This window comes from Megalops cyprinoides, chromosome 22 (assembly GCF_013368585.1).
Source record: "Megalops cyprinoides isolate fMegCyp1 chromosome 22, fMegCyp1.pri, whole genome shotgun sequence".
Taxonomy (NCBI): Eukaryota; Metazoa; Chordata; class Actinopteri; order Elopiformes; family Megalopidae; genus Megalops; species Megalops cyprinoides.
Genome location: NC_050604.1, coordinates 9,250,133 through 9,269,433, shown reverse-complemented (window position 1 = coordinate 9,269,433; position 19,301 = coordinate 9,250,133). Strand labels below are relative to the sequence as shown.

Below are 19,301 nucleotides of genomic sequence, written 5' to 3'. Positions count from 1 at the left end.
ACCTCACCCCTCGGAGCTCGGCGCGGCAGTTTGGGGGGGTTTGTTTTCGCGGTCACCATGGCGGCGGGACGACAGACAGGCGCGTCCTCCCTCCCAGCTGCTCTCTCGCAGCTCCTAAAGAATCCCCATTAATCCCGGTTTGGTGCTCCGATGCCTCCGGAAAGCTGGGTGGGGCAGGCGGTGGGGGGGTGGTCTGATGTCATGAGCACGACGTGAGCAGATCTGGCCAGCAACTGCGCCCCCCAGACGGGCCGAACCCAGTCACCCCGCCCTCTAATCGGCACATTGCATCTATTGTTCACAGGGCGCGCAGAGTGGAGGGTCAGCGGCTCCGTCTAACGTCATTACGCCCCCATTTACCGTCGCGTGTATTTAACTCGTTGACTCGCTGACCCTGTCAGTGCTGCTTTCAGGTCCTTCTGCGGTTTCCAGGCTCTGTCAAAGACCTTGGCTTTGTGGCAGGAGGCTCTGAAAGCGGAGCATCCCTCACTCTCCGACCGGCCCCACAGGACAGCGCCTGGACGTCCAGATCGTCTGCCCGCCCGGGTGCTAATTAGAGGGAGTCTAAACATGAGCCGGCGCACATTTCGGAACAGTAATACCTTTTCCAAAGACCTGCGTGAAGGAGAGGGAGGTGCGTGCAGCGCCAGACTTAACACAGTATCATTTCCACATATCTCGCACTGCATCACGCAGAACACAGACCGAGAGACTCGCATTGACTCCTGACTGCAGTGATGACGTTTTACCACTAGAGGCACCAGAGAGCAAAAATGGTCATCAACGTACAGCAGACCTGCACCTTTGGCCAATTTGCAATTCACAGTTTCAAATGTTCATTTCAGGCAGCACTCCATGTGCCCGGTCTCACTGTTCCCAGGTTACAGAGCACCATGCCAACCAATGCTCACTCTACAGCTTGATTACACTGTAGGCTATCACAGTGTACTGAACACACATTTATATTACATATTACATACTGCAGTACAATACAAGTACAGTACAACATACCATGCTGGTCCCCATTCGCAGGGGTTACTAGAATGTATACCCTGTGAATGATGAGGGTCTGCTAACAGCACCTGCTTAGTCTTTGTTGCTCTTCCCATAATCCCTCACCCAGGCTTTCAAGGGTAGCAGGGGGCAGTCCAGTTGGCATCGCCATGTCAACAATCCCCCGGCAATGCTGGTGAATAAATGCGGGTTATGCGAATGGCCTGTGCCTTTCCCCTGGATCCAGAATGAACCCCCCAGAGTTTGAAGAGGGTCAACAGGGAATATCAGATCTCAGGTCTGAGGCTGGCCTGGGACGAGTATCCATCATCAGCACGTATCTAATGGAGACGCGACTACCTCAAACCTCTTATACGCTTTAATGCATGAGAAAGACAACAGCAGGGGAATCTGGAGATACTCCAGCACAGCCGTTCATAGCTGTATTTTATAAGTTCGTGACAAATAGGTGTCCTTAAAATGTGTGAGCCACACTAGTATGTATGCAGTATGTAGTTTTCATGAAATAAAAAGAGCAGTCAGCACAAACAGGCAGGCCAACAAGTTTCCACAGTGTCCTTTTATTGTAGGGCAGTACAAAAACAATTTGCTGTTCTTCAGTGGAGGCAAGACAACTGACACCTGTGGAAATTGTGGTCAAATTCTTACAAGGAATGCAATCTCAGTGATTAGCAAGCCACGCCGCCCATCAGAAAGAACACTGGAAGATGACAGAGAGGCACAATAATGCCATTTGGTAATAAATACTGAAAATCATAATCTGTCTGTACCTTCAGGGTGATTCACATTTTTACAAAGGCAATTTTTGGAGGAATTACAAAACAATTTAACGACTCACCGAACTGCAGCTATCGCATTCCGGTACACTGGTTTTATTCACGATTTGCAAAATAATTGATTGGGGGAAAAAAACAATGCAATAATCCAATAAACAAACACATGTCATCTATTTTAGATGCATAACAGCCCCATTCAAGTTCAGACAAACCTCACAGCTCATTTAAGCCTGGAACAGAGGGACAATAATATGACAGGGAGAGGGATGACCTCTGACCCCCTCTGACAACCTGTGTTCATTGGTTCCTCTGGATACTCCTTCTCCTCAATCTCACCTCATTTTGTCATGTCAAGTTGAACTCCAATAGAAGATAAGACTAGTCAAAAAAATTGGAATTTCTGTAAGCTCTGCTATAAATGGGAGAGCAGTTTTCAAAACCTGAGTGTTATCTTCCGAAAGGTACAGTCTTTTATGTACCGTATTTACAATTATATGTGAATATCCTTTCAGGTAACCACTTATATTGTACATATGAGACATGTGAGACATTCATGTGTGCTCGTACAAAAAGACTCAAATATATCCTTCAAACAATTGAAAAGGCACCAATGAAATCCCTAATATTGATAATATGTATCATTTCCTCACAAAAAAAACAAAAAGATTTAAATAGTTCTAAGTACAGTATGTAAACATCTTATGTGTAGTTAAAAAAAAACACGCCTTTTCTTCTGGCTGTATCATGTCACACTTGTTTGGTGTGGTTTGATGAATGTATTCCTGAACATTTTACTACAAAATAAATAGTTCCAGAGCTCAGGGGGCCCGATGGGTGGAGTCTCAGCTCCGACAGTCAGACACCGCGGTGCTCCAGTCCCCACCGGAACCACCGTGCTGGACCCTCCTCCCAACCACAAGGGGGAGCTCTACCAGCCTTGATCGAACACCCTCTTGCACATGTTGGAGTTCTCCTGGTGCAGAGGGAACTCGGAGCCTGGCACCAGCTCCTTCTTGCCTTTGCGTGAGACAAAGCTCTTGCCTGTCAGCAGGCTCTCATGCTTGGTCAGGTACTCCCTGTAAAAGAAATGTTTCCAGAAAACCAGTAAGCAACAGAGGTCACATCCTCAAATGTCACACAAAGCATGAATCTACAATTCACTACTGTCACTGTTATTCATTTTTATTCATACACTTGGATTCTTAGTATGCTTGCTAACACAAATGTAGTATACCGGGTAGCTAACTGGAGGAAGCAAGACGATCTCTGTCATATCTAGGGAGAGGGCTTCTTCAACTTCATTGGTGTAGTGAACCCTGTTATCTGAATGGGTAACAGGGGACCATGGGTAATATAACAATCTGTCTTGAATTCTCCAGACTCAAGCCCAGTGCTTAGTAAGTCTGAAGGTAAAAAGGGATGATTTTTGGCCAGCCCACCACCACAGGAAAGCATAACAAGAGATGCTTAGGGTCAATGTCACCCAGCATTAACACGGCGACCAACCTGAAAGGGAAGGTGGCTTTGTCCATCTGCATGCAGACCAGGAAGGGGTACTCCGAGAACTGGACAGTGGTGATGAAGTCCAGGGAGGCCTCCGTCTCAAAGCTGACCTCAACCCCGGCGCGCAGGAAGTCCATGTCCACGGTCACGTTGCCGCTCACAGCCAGGGCGCCCCTGAGGAGCGGTGGAAATGGAAAAAAAAAACGCGGTCATCTCGACCGTTTCCACTGTGGTTAAAGAAAGATCCCGGCTTACCACATCAGCAGACTTCGGGGTAAGTGTAATTCTACAGCCATAAAAAATGACATAGCACATTAAGAACCCACTGCCTGACATGCAACAGAAGGGCTCTCAAGAACATTAAATTCGATATCGCCTTCACCCAGCGCCTCACGAACCATCCAAATGCACCCCTCAAAATACACTTTTCGCCCAGAGGCATCCAGCATGTACTCTGTCCTTTTTTATTTCTGACACAAAATGGAGAACAACAACACAGAGTTCGTAACACAATCTCAGCGGTAAGTATGGTTGTGCACCGGAGGGCTTCCTGGGCACGCCGAGACTTGGCAGCGATAGCACTCGCGTTTGTTATGGTCCTATAGATAGCCTGTCAGCGTACTGTTTGAGGAGGTAACGAGGCACAAGGTTTATCTCCATGCACCTGTCTCTGCCACTCCTCCAAACAGACACGGGCCCGGGGGCGAAACATTAACGCCATCCCAAAACAAAGCACGTCGACGTCCTCGGCCCGTCCACCCGGCCGCCGACACGACACCCTCATCACTCATCCGAAACCGTCAATCTCGCTAATAAATTTCCCGGGTCACGCTAGACTTTTTACTATTGATATTTTCAGCATTTAAGGCCCAACTTTCCGGCACAGAGTCGGGGGGGGGGGGGGGGGGCCTTGTCGGGATTCCTGACGGGTGAGGTGAGGGAACCATGAGAAGGCGAGGGCCGCGCGAAGCTGATGTCATCGTCGCGGATATCCGATGACGTTTGGCAAATGCACACACGCACACAGAGGCGCAAAGCGTGAGTCAACACACTCATTAACGGCAAGAATAACCAGTCATAGAGAAGTCCAGTCAGAGGTCTGAACAATTTACATGCTGCTATAAATATTTTTACGTAATATTTTCCATGTGGGTGGAACACTTCGAATGAGGGACTACCACTATGTGCAGCTGTGTGAAGGGCTACCAGAGCAATAGACTTCAAACATCCATCGGGGTCTGTGAGATGCCTGACAGAACTTTAGGGACTACCATATTCCTCCTTTTCATATAATATTTCATACACATTTTCATGTAACTTGAATGCTACGTGCACAATAATGTTGGATGACTGGGGCTTGATGGCTGTCTGATGGCTTGATGAGCTCTGCCTTAGACACATGGGCCCTTGGTCCAAATGCTCCAAGTATATGTGTGAACCCTTCCCACTGTCCTGCCTTCTGACACAAGCAGGACCCCAACCTTCAAAATAGGCACTTGAGTAACTCTACCAGGACCCATGGGCACCCGAAACATGCACTGATACTGTCACTGAGGCCAGGTGTCTGACCCGGGCAGGGGGAGGGACAAGCGATGCCAGCAAGCAGGCGCTACCTGTTGTTGACGCTGGTCTTGGACTCTCGGTACCACAGACTGAACTCCATGCCACCTGAGATGTCAATGGCCAGCCCTCCCTGGAACTCGACGTTGGCCTTCAGCCCAGACTGTAACCGGATGACCTGGTAAAAGAGGGGGGTTAAATGACATAGCCCCAGATGTCCAATACAGAACTATAGCACAACTGGGGGATAATAAGTGAAAATCAAAAACCAGGCTTGTTCTGGCATGCTGGCAGGAAGGCAGACTTGACTGCAACTCACATTTGAACACCACTGATTTGCTTGCTAAATTCAGTGGGGGCCATGAAGTTTGATGAGTGTTATTAAAAATCTATTAATACACTGTCATCTCCTGATAATTTGTGTATGCTTGGGACTGGTACGACCTTCTGCACTTACCTGCGGTATGCACATAACCAGACTAAGTAAAGCCAGTGGGATTAAACAGGATTAGCTGCGTAGTTTGCAGTAAAATGGAGCATGCAATTATCCAGTATGCATTTATAGGAGGTAATCTGTAAATCAAAAGGTGCTGATTGCTATAATTCAACTGCTGACCTGCAGCCTATGCCATAAACTGCATTGCCACACCCAATACATATGTCGTTTTGGAGCATTTATAGTTGGGCAACACACAGGAGAAAGTAGACAGAAAGAGGGAGAAACTAACGCACATGTATGTTTCTATGACAAATAAAATCTCTCGTGATATAAGAAGGTAATTGTTTCTTTGTGGTTTTAATACCAGGGGAATGGGTTCAGTGGCCTTGTGGTTAGCAGGCAGCCTAGCTTTGACCAAATACACAGCAATGAAAAATCTGATTGCCTGGTACAGGTGTAACACAGTGTCAGGTGTACGCCCCAAAGCGGGCAGCTCACCTGGGAGTGGTCCGTCAGCAGAATGAGCCCCTTAACCACGTTCATGGGGTCCCCGGACAGGGAGAACATCTTGGACATGAGGTCACTGTAGCCCTTGAAGAAGGTGACGGGGCGCAGCTGCACGTCGAAGAGCACGGCGGACATGCCCGAAAACGACTCCAGGTCCCCCTCGCCCTCGTCAGGGGTCGCCCCGATCAGGGACTCCAGGCCCTGTGCCTCGATCGCCACCTGGGTCACAGGCGTAACACGGAATCACCCTCGATTTCAGTGTTTGGAGACACTTTCTCTGCTCTGCACTCAAACCGTCAGATCCTATATTGTGGCCCCATGCCCATTTGGCATTGGCTATGTTAATGCCATCAAACCGCATGCAAAGTGTCTTCTGCTAAAGAATCTAAGCAAGCTCCACAGCCTTTTTGCCACAAACCTCACCCTGGTCACCTGCAGCCTGGCGTGGGCGTGGCCCTTACCTGCAGGCCGTGGAGGTGGGCGCCCTGGCTCAGAGCAAAGATGTTCATGTTGCTCCTCCGCAGAATCCCAGAGCCGGAGTACAGGATGTCCAGGCTGTAGGTGGAGGTGGTGTCAGGAGTCCCTGCAGAGAGGCACGCCAGTCACTGTCACAGATGTAGAGCTAGCACATCATTCTTAGCCATGGGCAGCAACAGGGCAGAATGTCCACACAAGCAAAGGATAATAGAGTTACATAATTCTGTATGAAACCTTGAGGATGTAACTTCTTCACTTCAGCTTATATCACACATCAGCAGTACTGTGCATGGCAGCATGTTATAAACAAACACTAACACATGATCTAACATTACTACACCCTCTAGCCAGAGAGTGGTTATCACTGCAGAGTCAGAGACACACTGTGCTCTTTCCAGGATCAGCTAAGGAATACGGGTGCCGTGTAACTTGTTGAATCGACAAAGTCTGATGACGGAGCTTTGCGACTCACCGGCGCAGGAAGAGAACATTCATACATGTGTAGCACAGAGTGCTGTATATGTGCACACATACTACTGTAGATACCTTATCTACTGGTGCAGTATCTTTGCTGGATGACTGCATGCAGTGTGTTAGTGGAAGAGACAGGACAGGTGAGCACAGAGAGTGGGGGCGGGGCCGAGGCGGGGCTGGAGGCAGGGCTGGAGGCGGGGTCACTTACGTGCCATGAATCCTGAGAACGATGAAGAGGAGCCAACCTTAGAGAAGCGATCATAATTGTGTGAGATCATGTCATTCATGACTCGTCTGACCATTTCGCTGAAGAAAAGACAAGGAGCAGAGACACGTTTTTTTTTTAGCTTTTAGGAGAGAAGATAACTCCTGTTTCAGTGAACCATTCAATTCCAGAGTCTTCATGTGAGGTATTTTATTCAGCTAGGGCACAATCTAAATGCCAAACCATCATAAACCATCCAATATTCATTGTGATGTAACCAGTAAACTTCTTTAACCAGTAAATTTTCTTGCCCTGTTCTTTTGTCAAAACATGCATGTGACTATACAGCACAGTGGTGTCAATATGATGCATTAGCTAGATTGAAATGAGAAGCTTGAACCTCTGGGAGACTTTTGCTGTGGCAGGACTACATATCCCAGAACCCACCTGGCAGGCATCTGGAAGTGCAGGATGTCCTGGACTTTGGAGACCATGTACTTGTTCATCTCGTGGGGCAGGTGACCGATAGACAGCAGCAGGTTTTTCACCTCCATGTAGGAGGGGTCGCAGCTGAAGATGACGTCAGCGGCTGCCGCCCGCACGTTCTTCTCGTAGATGTGCCGGTTCTGGTGGTAGATCCGGCTCAGGGCCTGTTTCACCTGGGGCGGGCGGAGAACTGCGATTACGGATCAGCACCCTAAATCTCACAGCCACTACCCACCACCCAAAACCAACGAAAATAATTAAAGCCACGTACAACCTGATACCACTGACCCACGTCCCGATGCATTCAGAGACATGCACTGGCTGACCTTCTTATCCACTCTAAAACACCTAACCTGGGTCAGAGAACTTTGTTCCTTATGCACTTGACAGTTTAAAGAGCTTTCCCACAGCTTTGACCTGTGGGTCTCACCCCATCCACCAATGAGGGAAGACGCAATGCTCAGAATACCTTGTATGGCAAAAACACAACCCACATCACAGCTGTATAATGGTCCTCTTGTTTCATATTCGCACAAAAACATAATGCTGATACTTCAGGTAAGAATGCTCCTCTCATTCTACAAAACAGGACATTTTCCTCCCCAAGTCAGCTCCTTCCATCCTCCATTTTGTTTCCTTCCCTCCTTCCTGGCATGTCAGCCGTGGCAGCACAGCTCTGTGCTAGCTGGAGGTTTGAGCACCCGTCTCCACTCTCAGGTCTGGGCAGCTTTCACAGAGACAGGCCACTCACCTCACTGGTGATGAGGGCAACGTCGTACCGCTGCAGGGCGGTGATGGCGATGGTGCTGTAGGCCCCGACCTCGGACTCGGAGTACTCGGCGAGCAGAGGGACGGCCTCCGGGAGCAGGGCGTTCTTCAGGGCCAGCAGGTACATCTGCACCTCCTCCTCCACCTGCGTGCTGTGGGGGCCCGCCAGCATCAGCTTCTTCACCTCCAGCACCGTCTGAGCGGGGACGGCACACGCACAAACATACACACACACACACACACACACAAGCACAAACACACACACGCACATACGCACACATGCACACATGCACACACACACACAAAGCAGGTCAGAGACAGCAGTCCTCCCAGCAGTCCTCCCAGATCGTTTTACACACTCATTACAGTTTACACGGCTCCCATTTTACATACTTAAAGCACTACAGCACACGAGGGGCGACAGTGGCTCAGGAGGTAGAGCAGTCGACTGGGGATTGGAAGGTCCCTGGTTTGAATCTGGCTCATCCTGGCAGAGTGTCAAAGTGTCCTTGAGCAAGACACTGAACCCCCAACAGCTTCCAGTGGCCAGTTGGTAAGCCTATGTAGCAGCCTCTGCCACTGGTAGGTAGATGTGAGGCATATAACTGTAAAGTGCTTTGAGTACTCAAATGAGTAGAAAAGCGCTATATAAATGCAGTCCATTTACCATTTACTTTTACCAGGGGATAGCAGTCTGAATCACATCGACAGCACGGTAACCGCATCACTGTAGCACAGCAAATGCAGGACAGGGCTCTGCTACGACGCTGCAGTAGTACTGCAAGAACGTTGGGACCATGTTGCAAGAACGTTGTGAGAATGTTGCGGGGACTCACCGGCAGCTCACAGCCTCCTTTCTGACACAGCTTGCGCACCAGCGCCCCCATGATGATCATCACAGACTCTCTGATTTCAGTGCTGCCAATTTTCCCATTCCACAGGTTCTGGGGAGAAGAGGACAGCTGACCATCAGGGACACACTATATTACACTACCATTACTGTACAATACTATAATATAATTTCTTTATAGGCTTGTTGAATTCATCCACACAATATCATATTCACATGGAACTCTACTGACATGTCATGCAGGCGCAGATTTCTTATTGAGAATGAAAAATTAAAGCACTGTGCAATAACGTCATTACATAACACCATTACTATACTATGTCACCATTACCATACCATATTCAAATTCAACTTTTCAAAAAGGCTACCTTTTAAAAACCTTGGGTACTTGTATCTGTGAAGCAGAGTGCAACAGAGATTGTACACGAACTGCGCTCATTTTTATAACAACCCTCTGTAAAGTGGTACAGCTGCCAATTTCCCATTTTATGAAACTGCATCTCTACTGCGGGGAGGGGGGGGGCGGGCACTGGCTGGCTCACCAGCAGGGACTTGAGCATCATCTCGTTGGGATGGGAGGCGAAGCCGCAGGCGTAGAGGAAGCGCTCCTGAAGCACCAGGCCCTTGGGGTCGGAGAAGTTCAGGAACTGCAGGACGGCCTCCAGAGAGGCCGGCGTCTGGGCTGAGGTGACAGCGTCCACTATCTGAGGTCTGACCGGGGAGAGAGTTTGGTGAACGCAGAGTCCGATGTCAGTTTCTGACAGATGCTGTCAGTGACAATTAAATCCTGTGTTCAACATTTTCAATAATGCAATTTGTAGTACCAGATGTTTATTTTATGTGTAGTACTGCAATGTATTTTGGATTCTGTGTTCTAGCGACTGATGTATAGTATGACTGATGTAGTATACTTGGCTTCCATTGCCTAGTCAGACTGCAAAAGTTAACTTGTGGTAGGGCTTGAATAGTGTTATGCTCACACTCACTGGTCTGGGAGTGTTGTTAGCCTGGTCTGACACTGTTGCTCATTCAACTTGAATGGACACACTTATGTTCTATTGTGCTGGAAGTTGCTCTGAAAAAGAGCGTCTGCTAAATTAATGTAGATGTAGACCTAGAGCGCTGGGAAGCGGGGATGTGGGCAGGGCTTACAGAGCAGTTTTGCTGCAGTTATTGAGCACTCTGAGCATATCCTCCTTGGTGGCCTTCCTCATGCTCTGGATGAGGGACAGGAAGTTGCGAGGGGCGGTGGCCTTGGACAGGCTGTCAGGCTCAAACTGCTTGTGGATGGCCTGCCAGTGCTCCCACAGCTGACAGGAGGACAACAGGAGGGGACAGACCTGTCACATGACCTCACCACGCACACACACCCAATGACACCACCGTCACAGCCAGCTTAACTGTCAGGGCTGGAGGCCACAGATCAGCAGGGAAATGAGCCATTAACCACCATTCTAACTGAACAGGTAGAACCTGCAGGCAGAATCAATCAATCTTACAGGCAAAATGAGACAATGCCTGAGAGATGGAATTTTTACATTTGGAAATTTTACATTTTATATGAGTCATATATCATGCAACACTTACAATAAGAAAAAAAAACAGGCAATGTCACATTTGAAAATATATTCCCACCTTGTAGTAATAATGAAACAGTCTGAATAACTGTGTTTAAGTGTTCTCTAGATGTTGGCAACAGCCATTAGTGGGTACATTTATATGTGCCAATACCCTGCATGCCAACAGTTGTGAAAACTCACCGATGGGCATGTCTTGCACTTGGTCTTGACCTTCTCCGGGGTCAGAGTGATCGACACAAATTCACCGTCCAAGGATTTGACGACCGCAGCAACATCATCTCCAGCAGTTTCCGCGGGACCTGCCTCTTTGCTCACCAGCGTCAAAGCTTGTCTGAAAACACGTAAGAGCAAGTGTGTACAGCTATTGTGAATATTCATATTTCTAAAGTCTCACTGTACCTAAGCATTGTCAGTAGTTTTAACCAAACACTGCACAGAGCTGGGATATCCAGTTAGATGTGGACAATTGATTACAAAGATTACAAACAGGTTAATGATCTGGATTGATTTCATTTGCACAATACATAACACTTCTGGATGTGAGTGTCTGATTTTGATTATTATGGTGATGATAATGGTGACCACGGTGCCCACGATAACATTTGATGATAACAATTGCAATTATAAATGAATCGCCAGCATAATCATCACCATAATCTTCCCAATATCCAGACTGATGTCTGTGACTGGGCTCCCCTCTAACCACAAGGCCACTGAACGTATTCCCATGATATTAAAACCACAAACAGCGTGATGATTGGTGTGGCAGTCTGCTGGAGAACTTTGTGTCTTGGCCCAGTTCAGCCCTGTTGGGCCCTGCCGTAGCGCTACTTTACCTGGACACTACTTTGGCAGCAGTATTGCTGCGGGCATTGAGGGACAGGACGTGCGTCTCCTCGGAGACGACGGACTTGATGAAGCCATCCTCCAGGGTGAACTCTGTGAGGGACGAGGACTTGCCGGTCACTCCCAGGACCTATGGGTGACAGAGGCAGAACGGCACTTAGAGTAGGACAGGGTGACAAGCTCCAGGCAGGGAGGGCGAGGACAGGGCCCCGTTTTATTTCAACGACCAGTGAGGTGAAGCACCCCACTCTGGGATACAACAGCCCGTTTCCACCTGGGATTCCAAAAAGAGACCATCAGACCCGAATACACAGTGCCACCCACAGTCTGTGTGCGCCCCCCACACCCCCTCCCTACTGACCAATTAGCCACACACTCAATAATCAGGCACACAGCGAGCCACATCAGCTGCCTTACCTCACACTTAGCGCATTTAATGCAACGGTGTCATATTTCTGGCATCTGCTCTTCAGCATAAAGAGGGCTGTCATCTGAGGTGCAGCACCGCAGGCTGGCGCTATCGCTAATTATGTTATCATTTATCATGATTTACTCATTCGCTTGGCAGAGGCCTTATCCCAGCTGCGTAATTGGATATTGCATGAGCATATTCTAACATCAAATAAGCAAGTGTAAGTACAAGCAACAGGTTCATAAACAGCAACCTAAATACAGAAGCATGTGGCAGAGGGCTGAGGAGCTGAACTCAGACTCATTTCATGAGGGCTCCAGAGCTGGTTTCTCTGCCACCTTGGCTTAGTTGGTAAAAATAGCTCATCTGATTCCACATTTATGAAGAAGGACAACTTTTAAGTACAGAGCAGGTGTGAGCAGGTGTGAGCAGGGGTGAGCAGCTGTTCCGCTGTGACATTATTTTATCAAAAAACAGCTCAGAGCAGCTTAGACAAGCGAGGTTAAGGTGCTTGTTCCAAGCAAAGGCTGAGGCCTGTGGCCCAGGTTTGAATAGCTGTGGTAAGAGCGTGTGTGTGTATGTGTGTGTGTTTGTGTCTGTGCATGTGTGCATGTGTGTATTAGAGGACTGCACTGGTCTCACCCTGAGCTCATGCACAAGTTTAGAGGTGGTCGTGATGGCACCTAACCTAATAGGGAACATTATGGAGCCTAATGTGAAAACAGTTCTGAGAAAAATGGGGGAAAAACTGTCCCAAAAACTACTAAAACAAACAAAATGATTTGGACGATTAAGAAATCAAGAGGAGAGGTAGGAGCAAAAACCAATGTAGCACAAGCCCTCTGGGATGTTTACGATACACCACATCATTAGACCATACGGAGGTGAAGATATCATCTTACTATCAAGGTTACCACTATGCAGTCAGGTGCGCACAGTTTGTGGCCACACCAGCACACACATCACCCTGGCAGCAGAGCAGGTCGAGACCCCTTACCTTGCTATGTGTGGTGAAACCGGTCTCCAGAGTCTTACAGCTGTCCAACGCCTTGACCCGAGTCACCCGGTCCTTCTCCGCCTTGTACTCCACCATACACCTCCCGGAAGCGTCCGCCTGTTTCCGTGGGAACGACGCACGACAGCGCTCAGGTCAGATGGGCATGGCCTCTTCATAAGCTGGCCTAGAGGCCTAACTCATTTCCAGTCTGACCCTGAGTCTCACTGTGTTAGTACTGGCATAGAACCAAACACAGGCTTCAGTAGTAAGAGGGCTCTGTGACAGGCTGATTAAATACATTAGTGTTGGCCTCCCTAGGGCTCTACGCTGTTCAAGTACAGGACAACCTGACCTTCTCAGTCTCGGTTAAAACAACATTGACATTGTGTGTCTGTGTGTGATCCAACAGCGGTCACGAAGCAGCCGAACGCTGAGCCTTGTGCCACGTCTTTAGATCCGACGGGTCACGTGCAGTCACCCGGGACGTTACCTCCTGAGTCTTCCCAGAGGTGAGCTGCAGCTGGAGCAGGCTGACCACGCCCCTCTTCAGGTTCCTGATGGCCGTCAGCTCATTCTGGTAGGAGTAGAGACCTTTCGCCTGCAAATGGGAAAACGTCACATGGTCAGGCTTGTCTGTCACCCCTGGAGATTCCATAGAGATTTATTTAAGAAGGTCTCGGGCTGTTTGCGTCCGGACTAAAAGGGTACACAGGCTTGTCCTCACAGGGTTTCCATACACTAAATTCCTTCCCAGGTGGACTTAGCCTATGGAAGTGTGCAAAGAGGATATGGTGGCCAGTATATCATGTCAGAAACACCGTTACGGAACACAGTTGGCCTTCATCGGCTCAAGCTGAGAGAGTGATGCCCGTTATGTTTTGCAGTGGCTTGTGTCACGCTGAAACTGGGTATTGGCAAAAGGTCTGTAAACAAAAACACCAATATTCATCCACCCTCACTGGCAGCAGTTTGGGCCAATAAGCATCCTGTGTGTTGAAATCAACAAATGTAATTTGCACTCAGGATTGGGGACAGTGTGATTTAATCAGCAAAGCCCAACACCGGAGTTACAACAGGTCAATTGTGGTTCATAACCCTTAGCATTTGCAATGTGGTAAATCTAAAATGTATTGAATATATTTCAAAACTTGGATTTGCCATTTAAAAACACAAATTGTGTGACTATGTGATTCCTTCATTAAATCCCAAATTTTTGAGGCTCCCACGTTCTCTGAAACAGGATTTTGCAAATTCTCCTTTGAAATCTTGCCTGCAGATTTGAGTGAGCATGACATAAGGCTCTTGCTATCTCGTTATCACAAACTACTTTGACATGAATGCTCTGGTATTTCAACTATGTAAGCACAAAATTAAATTACTCTTGAGGTTTCAGCAAAGTTTTAGCCTTTTTAGCCATGTTAAAACTAACACGGCCATGTTGTAAATCTGTAGACTGGTGGATATCTCCCAAAAGACTTTTTACACTTGATTAAATTACAAGTGACATGTGTTGTTACAAAAACAGAAACCAGTATTAACCATTGTAATTGACGCATCTCAATTTTGACAATGATCAGCATTTTATTCCAGAAATCCCTTCACAAATCTCATAAGCATTACCATAATTTCTCTTAAACTTTTAAGCTTTTAACTTCCACAACAACAGCTGCCACTGTCCAATCAATCAAATCAATAAATTTGACCACACTGTGTTTCTAATTCCCAGCAGAGACAGAGGGGCTGGGAGCAGCATTCTCCCTGTCACCGGTGACAGCATGTCTTCTGCCCTTTGCCCAGCGTAGCTCACGCAGCATGCCATACCCACCATCCCCCCCCCCAACTACCCCACCCAGGAAGAAATCTGATAACAGCTGAATCTCAAGAAAGCCCTGGCTGGCACACTTCATTTCCCAACACTCTGACCTTTGTACACGTATGTGCCAGGTTTCTGGAATTTCCCCCCGCCTCCACACGTTACCGCCGAGACCGGCCTGGCACTGGGATCCGGCAAGTTCCCACAGCGAGTGGCATCGGCCCCCTCGGTTACACAGGTGGATAACTGTAGAGCCCTGCCCACTTTCTAACAGACTCCTCTCACCTGTGCATGGCCTGTTTGCCTAATTATGAAAAAGGGCTTCATCTCTCTGGAAAGGATATATTTTCTTTGTGTCTGACATCAAGCGGTAGCTGTCTACCATGAAAATGTCACACAACCAAGCATAATGTTTTTAAAACAAACAACAATACTATTATATAATGTTTGACACAGTGTGTATATGTATTTCAGTTCAGATATCAGGCATAACTACAATCTTTGGTGCTGAGAGGAAAGGCAATTTTGACAGAATGCTAAGTTAGTTAAGGAACTAAATGACACAATTACATTTATGTGGAAGAAGGGGGAAAAAGAGTAGCATTTTATGGCTGATGCCTGAAAATATGACCCAACATTCAACAGTATGAAAATCTGGAATATACTATGAAAACATTACCCACCGTTCCACAGTAAAAAAATATGTAATATAATGTGAAAATATCAGCCAGCAGTCTACAGTATAAAAATTTGTAATACAGATTGTATATTTGTGTTATAGATCCATTATTTTTAGAGGAGAGTTTTTGCCGATTAGTAAAGCTGCTGATTAGACATTTGTAGTAGCTATGGCCATCCTGTCTATTGATTATGAAAACAACCTAAAAAAACACATCAGTATCCTTATCTCTTACTTTTCCAAGCTTCAAGTGCACCAGGAAAGGTTTCTCTAGAGCAGCCAGGTTCTTCTTTCCCAGAATGCTTTCAGCTGTGGAGCCCAGGAAGATGTTGTTCTTGTCTGGGCGTGGCGCCGCGCTCTCTATCTTCACATCTCTGATCTATGGAGAGAGGTCAAAGGTCATGTCAGCTGCCACTCAGCTCTTTCAAAGGTCAAGACCTCCCCCACGCTCAAAGACCGCCTGGCTCATTCAAAGCTGAACGATACAGAGCAGAGGGGTGCTAACCAGTCATACAGCTCAGAGAAGCTCAGTGCAGGACTTGTGGTTGCTGACATGCAAAATATTCATGTCAATCATCAGTCCATACCAAAACCAATTAACCGCATTACAGCAATCATTGAACATCTCCCGGGCGACTGGATCTGACAACACACGAAAACAGTTTACATTAAAGCGGTCGCCTCTCTGTAGGGGGTGGGGGGGACATCAAATCAAATGCTTTCATCGCTATCACAGTGGCTTTTTCATTTCTTGCCAAGGATGGGGGGAGAGAGAGAGAGAGAGAGAGAGAGAGAGAGAGAGAGATGAGGGGGAGAAGAGGAGGGGGTGGGCTCTGCTTTTAATCCAGACTCACATACCGCCACTTGGAGAAGCTGATCGTCCTTGCTGCTAGGGTTTCTCCACACTAAGTTGATGTCAACGCCGGATGAAACCCTATAGCCGGCGCTGCCCTCGGCCGACCCTCTCGCCCTGTCCACCAGCACCTCAGTGGTATAGCTGAATTTGTACAGCTGCCCGCTGCTCGGCCTGGGCCCGGCGCTCGCACCTGGAACAACAGAGGAGATCACAGCGAGGGGAAAGCCGAGAGGAGCGCGGAACAACACGGCAACCGTTCGCCCACTGCCCAACCCCCCCCAAAACACAAGGCCCACTGCAAACACACTCTCTTTTCAAGCGCCTGGTTTCTGTGGAACAAAACACTTTCCCTGGGAATCAAATTAAAGACAAGCTCCAATTTCATACACTTAGATGCTTATAGGTTTAAAGTAAAGTACAGATATTTATTTCAGACAACAGCCACAAATGTCCCTGGAATGCAATGAGGATATTTACACCAGCCTCTGCTAGTTTTCAGTGATATGAAAATGCAAACATGCAAAAAAAAACCTGCATGATGTCAGATAACGTATATATAACCATATAACGTAGTAAAAAGCCTGGGTAAACCTGGGGTTTTTCACATTATTTGTTCAGTGTTCTGAGAATGAGAATACTCTAGAAAGGGAAACCAAGGGCAATAGTGACAAGAAAGGGAAGCCAATACAGTTACGTCTGTGAACACAAACTCAGATAACACCATGACATGCAAACTTACCACAGAAGCACTACTGATACCATACAATGCTAATGGGCAAAGGTCAGCAACAGGTACGGCTCAAAATGCCCTTGCATGTTCAAATGTGTAACTCTAGTCTAATCTTTAAAGGGTGATAGTACAGCCCTCCATGTTGAGAGGAGTTAACCAGGAATTTATTAGCCCACTGGTTAAGTGCTCATCACCCCTCTGTCCTTTGTCCTTAAATCCATTTATGATTGGTCAGACCTCTGACCAATCATGAATCTGTGTACAGAGGCTGTTTTATTTGTTGTGATTGTCATTAAAGAAGGCATCTGTTCCATAATGAACATGTAATCTTTGATTTTATGAAAAATGTATGAATGAAGAAATTTCTCAACAACCTGCATGTTTTCTGGGGTCACAATATGAAATGCAGCTGAGATAACTGATGAACCCGATGGTTACAACACCGGCTTCTCAATAGGACCGCAACCCTTCCTTTTTAGTCAGTTGATAAAAACACAGACTCACAGTATCATGCACACATCTCATGGATTAGAACTAAGCAGACTTGACTGAACTAGAATGAAGGCATAGTAACACAATACTGACATGACAATTCCTTAAAGGATATCCAGGGTCACTTACATATCTTACAGTTTTTCCGCGTTATCCATTTATACAGTTGGGTATTTACTGAGGCAGTACAGGTTAAGTATGTTACCCAAGGATACAACAGTCTTGGCCTGCCTGGGAATCAGACCAACAACCTTTAGGCTACGAGTCCTAGTCCTTACCACTGAACCATACTGCCTCAAAAAAGACTAAATGACAATGCATCCAGCTTGTCATAAGTGCTGGTTTCTGTTATTTTCACTCCTATCCATTTTTCAACATTGACTAAACATGGCTATGGCTCTACCCCTCTAACTCTCACATATAGTTATCCTGGGAAATCTATACGGCAGTAAATCACCTGTCCTACTCTTTCATCACACTATGCAAAAACAAGCTCTGTCTTAAAATTGGGAAATACACCCTCTGTAGTCTGTAGACTGTATTACTTGTATTAGCCTCCTGAAACATAAAGGAGCCCTTTGCTTGGCTGTAGCTTGATGTGACTGGTTGAGACTGACTGAGTTTCGAACTAGCCCTTATGCCCTTACAAGCCCAGTGCGGTCTCTCCACCTGAACTCAAGTCAAGACTGACGTGTCACTGTATCATTGCATCATCATGTAACTCAGCGGTGAACCAAGAGGGCACGACTAAACCCACCGAATCGCTACCAAATTCAGCCGCTTCAGCATTAAGGCTTACAACTGTACGATATCCAAGGAAATATGACCATTCTTGATTAATTCACAAATTACATTCATAATTTCTACATGATGAGCCAGAACGCATTGCTCCACTCATAGAAAGAACTTACACAGCTATCCTCCATTCATTGATAAGAACACAGTTTTGAGTTTTTTGCATTCAAAATTTGACTCATGAGTTTAAGGGCATCTTTCAGAAATTAACAACCCACAGGTTATATAGAGTATAAACTCCTTTCAGCTACAGAATTACAGTTTGAATAAGGTCCCATTATGAAATAATAGCCTGATATACAAACAAGTTTCTCTATTAGTGTTTTTTTTTTTTTTTTTTTTTTTGACTGCTCTCTAAAAATGTTGATGCAAAAATTATTTATTCAAATAGCGATTTCCTAAATGGTTTGCTTCAAGGCAAGGTTACTCTTGTCCAAGGAATGTGTCATTTAGGCATGAACGCACAAAGATTTTTATGACTCTTGTACAAATTCAGTATACTTTTTTTTATGAATATATTGCCAATTTATGACACCCATGCCATTCCTAATCAGTCACTAGAAAGCACAAGGAAAATTCACACACAGAAAGTGATAAATTAAAGATCTAAACCACTCACCTTTTGCAGAGGCAGAATAAGATGACGAAAGTAGGTAGACTAATAATACGGTTAGCTTTAACATAGTGTGCTCTATATGTGACTAGGAACGTAATTAGAAGTAAAAGATGACTTGAGCAGCCGTTTACGAGCTTAAGAAAAAGAATAGGCTGACAGGTCTGCTCCAGTAATGTTTATCGGAGTGGAGGCCAGACTCCAAACTCCACGCTCAAGTACTAAGTTCACGCATTGAATCATTAACCTGAAGGGCTGAGATTTGAGAATCACCTAACATTCTGATAGGTGCAGCTCTAGCGGCGGATGTCCAATGCCCAAGATAAGGGCGCCTACCTTGCGGGTGCCACTGTCCCCATTGATCATTGATTGATCTTAGCTAATGTGATCATTCGGAGCCAAGACGACGCTGGACCGTCCTACGGTCAA

General features: G+C 46.7%; 1 protein-coding gene across 1 annotated transcript; it reads right to left on the bottom strand.

Moving 5' to 3' along the window:
* Positions 1-2,561: 2,561 nt before the first annotated feature.
* LOC118769888 (microsomal triglyceride transfer protein) lies at positions 2,562-19,044 on the bottom strand. The gene is made up of 18 exons (XM_036517274.1): positions 18,879-19,044; positions 16,245-16,432; positions 15,622-15,765; positions 13,385-13,492; positions 12,895-13,011; positions 11,476-11,615; positions 10,820-10,970; positions 10,212-10,369; positions 9,602-9,770; positions 9,046-9,153; positions 8,193-8,405; positions 7,403-7,614; positions 6,959-7,056; positions 6,261-6,382; positions 5,791-6,018; positions 4,907-5,031; positions 3,297-3,467; positions 2,562-2,866 (listed from the first exon to the last, which is right to left on the bottom strand). The coding sequence occupies exons 1-18, from the start codon at positions 18,940-18,942 to the stop codon at positions 2,719-2,721; spliced, it is 2,664 nt and encodes an 887-aa protein (XP_036373167.1). The 5' UTR covers positions 18,943-19,044; the 3' UTR covers positions 2,562-2,718.
* Positions 19,045-19,301: the final 257 nt, after the last annotated feature.